At 47.8% G+C, this 10,945-nt stretch overlaps 1 protein-coding gene across 1 annotated transcript in view; it reads right to left on the minus strand.

Moving 5' to 3' along the window:
- ST8SIA1 (ST8 alpha-N-acetyl-neuraminide alpha-2,8-sialyltransferase 1) overlaps positions 1-10,568 on the minus strand; it is a 111,681-nt gene extending 101,113 nt beyond the window's left edge. The window contains exon 1 of the mRNA XM_054167649.1: positions 10,060-10,568. Within this exon, the coding sequence (XP_054023624.1) occupies positions 10,060-10,304 (245 nt within the window). The 5' untranslated portion in view covers positions 10,305-10,568. The remainder of the gene's footprint in view (positions 1-10,059) is intronic.
- Positions 10,569-10,945: the final 377 nt, after the last annotated feature.

A 10,945-nucleotide genomic window follows, 5' to 3' on the forward strand; every position in this document is an offset into this window, starting at 1 on the left:
AGGGCTGAGCAACAGCAGACTTAGTAGCATTCCCCAAGTTACATCAACTGCCTCTAGCCACAAGCATACACAGCTCAGCGTCTGTTCCCGCTTTGCTCTGGAAGAGGAGTAACCATCACCGAGCTAAGTGAAATTTTGCAGGTGGAAATCCCTTGGAGTGCTGAGCCTCAGATCCTCTGGATCTTGAAAACAGTTGGGGTCATGGCCCTTGGCAAAAACTCTCCTAAAAGTCCCAAATTAAGACCCTCACAGAGATACATTTTAAACTCCACTCCACAAACCAAGGAATAGCTGTGGCTGAAGTATAAACCTCCTGAGTACTATCAGGTAGGTTACCTGGTTTACAGAGAACTGTTGGGAAGTGCAAAACAGGCATCTGTAGACCAACCTCAGTTTCTCAACCCATCAGTATTTTCTAATTAATGTCATAAAAATGACAAAGATTTAGTAAAGGGCAAACAACATCCAGCAAGTATTCCTCTTAATGGCATTTTTCACTCAGCCTGGGTTGCAATCAACTGCTCCAGAGTGGCTTATGATGTTTCTGTCTACCTCACAGATCTCTTCATGAAGGTTTTATTGGAAGATTCTTTTTCCTATCTTTCTCCTGCCCAAGCCACAACTTAAATTCATTGAAGATTCTCTTTATTTGTTCTCCTCCTTTTTTAAAACTTTCTTTGTTCTATCTTTCCTGGAAATCTTGCTCTACAAGCGTCTGGATCCCATAGAAACATCCATTTACCCCTGGGACGAGTTCTTTAGCTCCTTATTTCCTCATGCAGTGTTATCCAAGTATTAGTGGGAACTCCAGGCATCTTGCTAGTTCATTAACATGCTCCAGAAACAGCTATCCTCAGCCAAACACATATACCCTTACTGACCTCGCATCTGCATTTGCAGCAAACACTTGGAAAATAATTTGGTAAGTATCAACCCATGTCAGGGAGTAGCATGCACCACAGAATCCTGCATAACATACTGTAGAAGCATCCTTTGTTCTTTGAAACTGCCCCACTTTGCTGATCTCACTGCACTGCTCCTACCTATTCTTGTGCTTAAAGGCTGGGGAAAGAAAAGGCCAACACTTTCCCCACTTCACAGACCTTTGAATCTGCTCCCAGTTTGCTTGTTTTCAGGGCTAACAAATGCACAAGTTGCTCCATCACTATTTGGCCTCCTAGAGCAGCAATCTGAGGGAGTCCAGGAAAGACAAGGAGCCCTGCACAAGGCTGCACAAGCACTGCTGCAATCTATCTTCAAGCGAGCTGCAAGCCAGCTGCAATAAGAGACTTATCATCATCCCCATTCTCCTCTGATCCAATAGCTCTCCTCTGATCCAATAGCTCTCCTCTGATCCAACAGTGCTCCTCTGCTAGTGCCTCATGAATATTGCATTTCCTTTCTATCCCATAGCATGGCCATACCCTCTATGGATTTACTCTTGTGTCTTCTTACATTGCCATTAAATAGCAAATGGTGCAATGCAGGAGACTGCAAAGAGTCTGAACATCACTGAGTGGATGGCCAGTGAAATCACCCATAAACTAGCAAGGGTAACCTAAAGAGTACAACCTAAACATTACACTTCCAACTGTTTAGGGATGTCTACTCTACTGCAGCACTCACTGCTTCTGTTTAGTGACAGAGCTCACAGATCACCTTTCCTGAGCCTCCCAGCTTTTGGTTCCCACCAGGTTTTTACATGACCTAGAGACTGAATACAGTATGTTGATGATTCCCATCATCAGGTTCACTATGAGAGAATATGAAGACCAACTGAAAAGATGCTTCTGGAAGAAAGGGTAACCAGGGAGACCTTCTGGTGACTTTCCAGTACCTGAAAGGGCTACAAAAAAAGCTGGGAAGGGATTTTTTACAAGGACTTGTAGTGGTAGGATGAGGCAGAATGGATTGAAGCTTGAGGAGGGCAGATTGACACTAGAGATTAGGAAGAAATTCTTGACGGTGAGAGTGGTGAGACACTGGAACAGGTTGCCCAGGGAGGGTGTCATTCCCTCTTCCCTGGAGATTTTTGAGGCCAGGTTGGATGAGGTCTTGAGTAATCTGGTCTAGTGGGAAGTGTCCCTGCCCATAGCAGGCAGTTGGAACTGGATGATCTTTAAGGTCACTTCCAACTCAAACCATTCTATGAATCCATTCAAATACTCATGCTCAACTCCTCCACTAGCCTGATACCTCCTTTCTCTGCCCCCGTGCCTTTCTTCAGGACCTCATTTCCTCCCATTAAGCACAAGCAGCTGTCACTGTGCTCCTAGTGGCCACTCACCAAATACAATTTCACCCTCCAACTTCTGCAACTCCAGCAGAAGTCTTGAGGAGCACCTGAGGATGATGTTGAGGTGCTGCCATGGGGCCAGTGTGCAGAGGACTGAAAGATCCCTGTGCTGTGGGGCAAGAGGGTCTGAGACACAGGGCAAAGCCATAATGCCTAAAGCACAATGCCACATGGGGCACCACAAAAGGTACTGGGGAACAGGACTGCCTGGGGACTGCCAGCCAGTGCAACGTGACAGCATGAAGCTGAGTACGTGAGAGTCTGAACACTCATGACAGACCTAGTGTGGAGGAAAATGCACATAGTAGGCAGCTGAGCAGGGCAATGACAGCAAACATCACACAAGCTCTACAATGCCTATGTTTTGTCTCCCCAGATGGGACTTTGCTAGAAAATAAGCCCTTTGTCCTACCACAGGGCACAAGTGAGAAGAGGCTGTCTCTTCATTCTTGACACCCAGACCTCATATATTTATATACATTTATTAAATCCCCTCTCCATCTTCTCTTCTGCAGACTAAGACCCAAGCCTCTCAGCCTTTCTTCATAAGGCAGTGCTCCAGTCCTTTAATCATCCTTGAAGCCCTCCATTGGACTCTCTCAAGCAGATCCCTGTCCCTCCTGAATTGGGGTGCCCAGAACTGGATGCAATATTGCAATTGTGGCCTCACCAGGGCAGAGTAGAGGGAATGGAGAACCTCCCTCGATCTGCTGGACACATTCTTCTTAATGCACCCCAGGATACCACTGGCCTTCTTGGCCACAAGGGCACATTGCTGTCCCATGGATAATTTCTTGTCCACCAGTACACAGAAAAAGATTAATATGTACACAAAGATTTTAAATTAAGTATTCTCTGTTGATTAGAAAAATGGAATGACAGAAGACTCCAGCCCAAAGAGCCTCCTCAGTTCAATAAGGTTCATCCTCGTTGTGGGAAGCCAAATTCTAAAGGGAGGAAGGTAGTACATTTTCCATGCATTTACCTAGTAGGAACTAGGTCAAAAATAGGTCATTTTATTTAAGTCACCAAACATACATCAAATGGAAGCTATGCTCTTGGCTACTCAAAGGTGAAAATTACAAGCAGAGGAATAAATTGCTGGTTACTATACTGCATGGATGATTCTTAGAACTTCTTCAGTATGAGGGTGGTTGGACTCTGGGATAGGCTGCCCAAGGAGTCTGTGGATGCTTCCTCCCTGGGGGTGTTTATTGCCAGGTTGGATGAGACTCTGAGCACCCCAGTCTAGTTGAGAGGCATCCCTGCCCATGGTGGAGAGGTTGGAGTAAATGATCTCTGAGATCCCTTCCAGCCTGAGCCATTCTATGATTCTGTGTCCATTCCATTCACTATATGGCAGGAAAAGGGAAAGCACAGATGTGAAAACAGATCCATCCAGCAGTGTCTGTGTATGTACATATCAGATTTTCAGAGCCCTACTTGGGTAGCCTAAATTCCAGTAAAATCTCCATTCCTCCTGTGCCCCAGTGCTCAGCTCTGGGCCTTCAGATGCTCCCAGATAACACAAAAAGAGATGTAGGGAGTTGGCTACACCCTCCCCTAAATGCTGGCAGCACTGGAATTTTTACAAAAATCAAACTCAAGCAGCAATCTGAAACTCTGCAAGAGCAGAAATAGAGATCTTGACTAACTCAGGAGGGTAAAATGAAAGTCTGTAAGAAAATGCTGCTTAGAGGCAAGGAAAGAGGATACCATGAGCAGGAACTTGGGAATCTAAATCAATTCCTATCTTGATATCATAGTCCTGATATGCAAAGATGCCATGAGATAACTCAGATAACTAATTCTTCATTGTTTTCATGTAATTTACGTATCTAAATACATCTAAAGACCTTGAAGCTATGAACTGGATCTCTCTGTAGCTTGCGTTCTTCACCACAGCTCCAAAGAATACAATAGGATAGAACAATTCTTTTCCTATTTAACCTGCTCTTCAAATTGCACCTCTCCACCAAAACAACTGCCCAGCTCAGCTGAAGACACCAGGCAACTACAAATTACAAATCACAGAAATCACCAAGGTTGGAAGATACCTCAAAGATCAAGTCCAACCTGTCACCACAGACCTCATGACTAAACCATGGCACCAAGTGCCACATCCAATCCCCTCTTGAACACCTCCAGGGACGGTGACTCCACCACCTCCCTGGGCAGCACATTCCAATGGCTAACAACTCTCTCTGTGAAGAACTTTCTCCTCACCTCCAGCCTAAACTTCCCCTGGCACAGCTTGAGACTGTGTCTTCTTGCTCTGGTGCTGGTTGCCTGGGAGAAGAGACCAGCCTCCTCCTGGCTACAACCACCCTTCAGGTAGTTGTAGAGAGCAATGAGGTCTCCCCTGAGCCTCCTCTTCTCCAGGTTAAACAACCCCAGCTCCCTCAGCCTCTCCTCGTAGGGCCTGTGCTCGAGGCCTCTCCCCAGCCTCATTGCCCTTCTCTGGACTTGTTCAAGAGTCTCAATGTCCTTCTTAAACTGAGGAGCCCAGAACTGGACACAGCACTCAAGGTGTGGCCTAACCAGCGCTGAGTACAGGGGCAGAATGACTTATCAACAATACATCAAACACAACCAAAGAAAAGTTACCCAGAATGTTAACAACCAAGTCAGAAACACAACCAAGCAGCAGTGATGCCTACACAGGAAAGCAAAATGAGATGGATTTGGCCACTGCCAACACACAATACTTGAACATATCCGATGGTTTCAGACCAAGGCTTCACAAGCCACAGAGGTAGACTAATCTAATCCACCATCTCCACAATCTAACCCCTACTCTATTCTTCACTTGTTTCAGTGCAAGAAGCAGAAATAATTCAGTATGATAAAACTGTTTAAGCAGGGCAAAACTCTAGTCATCCTGAACAATAGGAAGTTTCATCTCAGATTTGCCTCGAAATACCTCGATAAGGATCACAACACTCATACAATTCGCCATGCTCACATGAGAAAAGAAGAAACAGAAAAGACATCTGAGCTAAAGAAAGTCTCACTGACTTGGCAACAGCATTCTTCTCACTCAGACAGGGAGATGACCTGGAGTTCCAGCTCTGTGTTAAAGCAATCTAAAAAGAAAATGTATTTGCACGAGGGGATCTTCCCCTTCAGCATCTGTTGTGATTGCACGCTAGGTACAGATGTGAACAGCTAGCAGACAGCAGCTGGCAGAGAGGGTTGCAGTGGGAAGATGCCCTCCAGCACAGTTCACTGTGGCAACAGAGCATTATTTTTGCAAGACACATGAAAGCTAACACTAGAAGCATTGCAAGCACCAGAGCCCAGCATGTCTGGATATTCTGTCCAGTTCAGTCACTGACTCTGTTTGTGTGATTTCAGTCTAGTAGCTTCTCCTCTCTGTCACTGGACGATGGACAAGAGACCAAATCTGATGAAGAAAAGAATGGAGAAGCCACCTACCAACATAAGCATGGACATTGGTGGCTCTAGGGACACGAGGGACAGCACTGGGGAGCTAAGCCAAGTTGTAGCAGATGCTCTGGAACAGAAGCAGGTCACGAACACTGTGTTCACAGAAGACATCTGCCACCAGCTCAACCAAGCCACCCCCAAAAATAAACCCAGGGTGACCTTCCAGCATCACACAGAACTGCTGCAGCAGAAGAAAGGACACGATGCAAATCTCAAGGGTGGCCTTTCTGTTGCCTTACAGGCAAGATTGTCCCACCTCCTCCTGAAGAACCTCAAAATCATTCATCCCCATCCAGTTCTTTTGGTGGGATTCATGACAGTCAAAAGCTTACTGCCCCCCCACAAACAGACTCACTCCCCTGGGCAAGAAATGAAGCAAAAGTGTAAGGTAAACAAAGAGCACTTGGGATGTGTGGTTGTATGGAGCTCATAAAGTAGATGAAAAATCCAGCTCTGCTTTTAATTAGCCTGCAATCTTTTAAAATAAACTAATCCCAAAGACATTATTGTTCATCATTTACTTCAGTAATAACAAGCAGCAGCTAACAACATTTTTGCCTAAATAATTCAAGCAGCACTAGGCCCTTACAAAAATCCTAAGCAGTCTGCAAAAACATTTAGATCACAATGACATTAAGCACCTCTGAGGATGACAAGCCATTACACTGCAGGTAAATTGACACACTAGCCATTAGTGACTCTAATGATGGGCTCATTCATATTCTCACCACTTTGTAGTTCAGGATTAGGCAGTTTGCCACGTGACTGACAGACTGGACAGTACATGTCAAGAGACAAGATGTTGACAGCAGAGAGGCTGACTACCCCCAGCCACTGGTGTCTTGACATTTAAAGGATGATAATACCAATAACTTGCTAGTAGGCGCTGCTCAGCTCCAAATGCCCTGAGTCTGAAGATTTTAAGGGAAGCTCTATTTAACTAAGGGAAGGATTTGGACTAAGAGCTCTCTTAATAACCTCAACTGTATTTTCAGGCTTTCCAGGATCAGTCACTCCCTCTAAGAGCCCATGCAAACAGCTCTTGCTGACACCCACTGCACTGGTGTCAGTAGGACTCAAGGTACTCATCAAGCCAGGATCACTTATTGGAGTCATGTGTGCAGAGTCAAGGCTGTAAGCATGCTATAAACACAGACTCGTGCTAGAATCAAAGGCTTCATCCTGTTCATTTTCTAACTCCACAAACTGTCACAGTATCACAGCTGCAGTAAAGCAACACGCTTCAAAAACAGTAGTCTGTGGTACTTGAAAACCTATTCTGCCAATCTATATTCAACACAAAAACTTCATGCAAATCATCCCACAAGCATCAGGACAGTCGGGGGTCTTGCATAAGGAAGATTCCACAAGGGTCAGACCTTTACATGAGGTTTCTGGCTGCAAAGAGCAGAGGAGGAAGGAGCAGTGGAAATTGAGGAGTTACTGGCACTCAGATGCCAGGGTTCAATGTAGATTACCCCAGATGTTTTCACTGGCCCTGCTGTTACCTTGTACAGTTGTCTTGGATCCACACGCAGAAGGCAAAGGGGAAATAGCATATGCAAGGTTTGAAAAACATCTTTTGATCAAGTTAATTACTCAGGGATGATAATCTGCTTCACAGGAGAAGTCCAGTGAGTTTACAGGATGAGACAGATACAAAATTATGAGATGCTTTCTCTGTGCATCAAGAACCTGGCTACTCAAACATCTGCATGGTATTATCACACAAAGCACTAAGGTGAAAGTTTGGACTTTCTCATGCAGATTTTTAGCACAGGCACATTCAAATTTATTCTTCAAAGCTGAGTGAATCCACAGTTGTGTGGCAATTAATGTCATTCTAAAATAACAACAATATTAATCATTTATTAGAACAAACTTAATATTAGGCAACTATGGAAAAGTGTACTACTCCAAAGTCCACATGCAGGATTTCTTTGAAGCTCTACACCTCCTTCCCAGTTGAAGCAGAGACTCGAATTCATGGTCAGTTTCCAGCAGAAACTGACACAGGGAGCTTTCACAGCACTCTTGCAGGACAGACAGCAGGACCACTGCAAAGAGCAGAACTCTATTTCTGATGATCACCTCCCAATATCTGGCAGCTTACCCGAGGCAGACTTCGATTTCATAACCTTCTGTCAGTATTAAGAGAAACATATTTACACAGCAAAAATAGAATTCTACATCCCAATTATTTAAATTTTATGGTACACTCGCTGCATATCCCCAGTGCACATTTCCTCTTAAAATCATTATTTGGTGAAGGAGATTGATTTAAAGCTCATTACATTTAACGCGGCTCCAACTCATCAAGAGACACAGACAAGAAACAATAGCTCCTTTTATTGCAAGAGACTCTCTTCAATAGCATCTCTGAGATAATCACTATGCTTAGGGAGTGGAAAAACATATGGGCAAGTGGAATAGCTGACGAGCCATGCAGAGTTTTTGTTTCAGAACCATATGGTGGAAATGGCCTAAACCAATTTTTTTTTAACAGAAGCTGCTGCAGCATTATCCATTTTCAAACAACACTCAGTTTACAAACATGAAAAAGAACACATCAAACCGCTTCACAGAAACACAGAGGTTGGAAAAGACGCCTTGGATCATCAAGTCCAACTATTAACCCTACTCTACAAGTTCACCCTAAACCATACCCCCAGGCACCACATCTAAATGACCTTTAAACACCTTCAGGAGTGGTGACTCAAGCCCCTCCCTGGGCAGCCTGTTCCAATGCTTGACCACTTTCTGTGAAAAAAAAAACCTGCCCTGTTGTAGTTTGAGGCCATTTCCTCTTTTGTATCACTAATTACTTGTGAGAAGAGACCAGCACCAACCTCTCTACAACATCCTTTCCTAAATCACCTATACGGATAATAATCAAGATGCCTCTACCCCCAAAAAATGGGTATCTGTAGCACAATAATTGGTTTAAGACGAATTGGCATATGAGAAGATCAACCCAGTTTGTAGTGCTAACACTTTGGGGAAAGGATCCTGCATATGTACTTTACTGTTCGCTCTGTATTGAAGGGAAGGGCTTCTTCCAGGCCTAACCAATGAGAGGATGCTAACATGCTTAGCACCTCTCATTGCTTTTATTTCCTGCAAGCTTGATTTTGAAGAACTGTAAAGTTTCTGTTATCCCAGCAGACAAGATACTAAGCAATTGTGCTGGCTCTGGTTCATGACAGATGCAAGTTGAGCTGTATTCAAAAACCTATTGAAGAACATCAAATAAAGCTGTGTGTGCATCACTTTAAAACAAAACACCAAACAAACAAACAAACAAACCAAAAACCCGGTCCCTTGGACTCTGTATTTGATTCATTCTAGCATTTACTAAAGAAAGAGGGCCTTTGCACAGGCAGTTTGATTTCTGCTTATTCTGATCTTTCATTTGCTATTTGGAGGATGGGAGAAAACCAAACCCAGCTTTTCTCCAGAAGAGGAAGACAAATCGGCCTCTCTTCCAATTGTCTGCATTTTACCGAGAAGTGAGAAATTTTCGCATTTTCAGACAGGGTCATTCAAACAAAGTCCTCCCTGCCGCAGGGACCTCGCTCTCTACCGCTATCAGACGTGGCACCCTGAGACTGCAACATTCTTCCTTTCCTGAGCAGCGGGAGAAGGTGAAAAGGGCTCCAAGGATTATCGCCATTTCCCAGCCGCGTCAAAAGAAAAGAGGAAAAGGTGCCTCTTCACGTGGTTTCTATAATAAACTGCACAGACTCAACGGCCAGCGCCGAGCTTCCAAAGTGTTCCTCGGAGCGAGGATGCTGACAGGAATGAACACCCAGGCAAACATGCCCTTAAGCATCCCAGCAAGACACACACGCTCGGCTGTCTGGCAGCAGGCTGGCAGCTACTATCACAAAGCCAAGTCAGTCTCCGAGCCCCTCGCTTTGTCAGCAGCCAGAGGGGCTGCCAGGTTATCCAGGAAGCGAGAAGCATCCTTTTGTGCAGGCAACACTGCAAGCCTCAGATACCTCAGACCTCCTGGGAAAAGCACCCAAGATGGGTTTCTTTCCCCGAGAGAAATGAGCCTACATCCGCCCGCGCCGAGCTCATTCTCCTCCCCGCAGCAAACAGAGCCACACAAAGTTTTTGCTGGGCGTGAGGGGCCCTGCCTGTACCTCGCCCGCTGGAGAGAAACGAAGGGTGGGATAGCAAAATATAAAGTTTGGGGCTTGGCGGGGTGCGGAGAGCGCCCAGCTAGGCTCCCGCTGCCCGCTGCTTCGTCCGGCCGCCCGTCCCCGGCCGCCCGTCCCCGGCTGCCCTTGGGCCGCACACGGCACTACCTGAACAGGGCGACCGCAGTCTGGTTCCTCCTCCACGCCTTGCCCTGCTGCAGCAGCACCCCCTGCACGATCTCCTTCTCGTCGGGCAGCCGGTAGACGGGGAAGATGTAGAGCCAGCAAAGGACGAAGACGCCCAAGGCGCTCGCCCCCACGGGCAAGCGGGTGCGCGGCCACTTCCACGCCAGCCCCGCCATCCTCCTCCTCCACCCGCAGCGCCGCCGCGGCACCGGGCCGCGCTCCGGCATCAGGCCCGCGCCATGCGGCGCCCGCGGGGCGGGGGGCCCGCCTCAGCCCCGCCGCCGCCCGCGCCCTAAGCCCGGCGGCCCGCCTGCCGCTTGCCGCCCGCCGCCATGGCCTTCTAGCTGGCCGCGGGAGAGCCGGGCCCCGCGGGCGTCGGGTCTCCTGCCGGGGCTGCTGCCGCTGCGCCGCGGCTGGCTTCTGTGTCGGCGGTGGCGGCTGCCGCCCTTCCTCACAGTCATTTGGTCCCTCGCTTTCCCCGCCAGACGATGCTCCGCTGCTCCCCGCCCTCCCTCCTTCCCTCCGCCTCCCTCTCTGTCGCTCGCAGCCGCGCTGCGGACGGCCCCGGTAAATTTCCACCCCGCCCCGGCCGCGGGGTGCCCCGGGCCCCGCCGCCCGCCCGCCCACCCCCCCAGCTGCTGGCGGAGGGAGAGAAGGAGCGGAAAAGCGGCCGGCGAGCCGGCTGCTGCGACGCTCGGCTCGGCCGGTGCGATTCCGCGCCCCGCTGTCTCCCTTCCTTGCCCGCAGGCACTGGTCGAGCCGGAGCGGCGGGAGGGAGGGTCCCGCTCCGGCTCACCACCAGCGCCCGGCCACGCTGCCGGCGCCCCTCTTTCTCCCCCAGCACCGCGGGCCCCGGCGGCAGCCGCGC

This window comes from Dryobates pubescens, chromosome 15, assembly GCF_014839835.1.
Source record: "Dryobates pubescens isolate bDryPub1 chromosome 15, bDryPub1.pri, whole genome shotgun sequence".
Lineage (NCBI taxonomy): Eukaryota > Metazoa > Chordata > Aves > Piciformes > Picidae > Dryobates > Dryobates pubescens.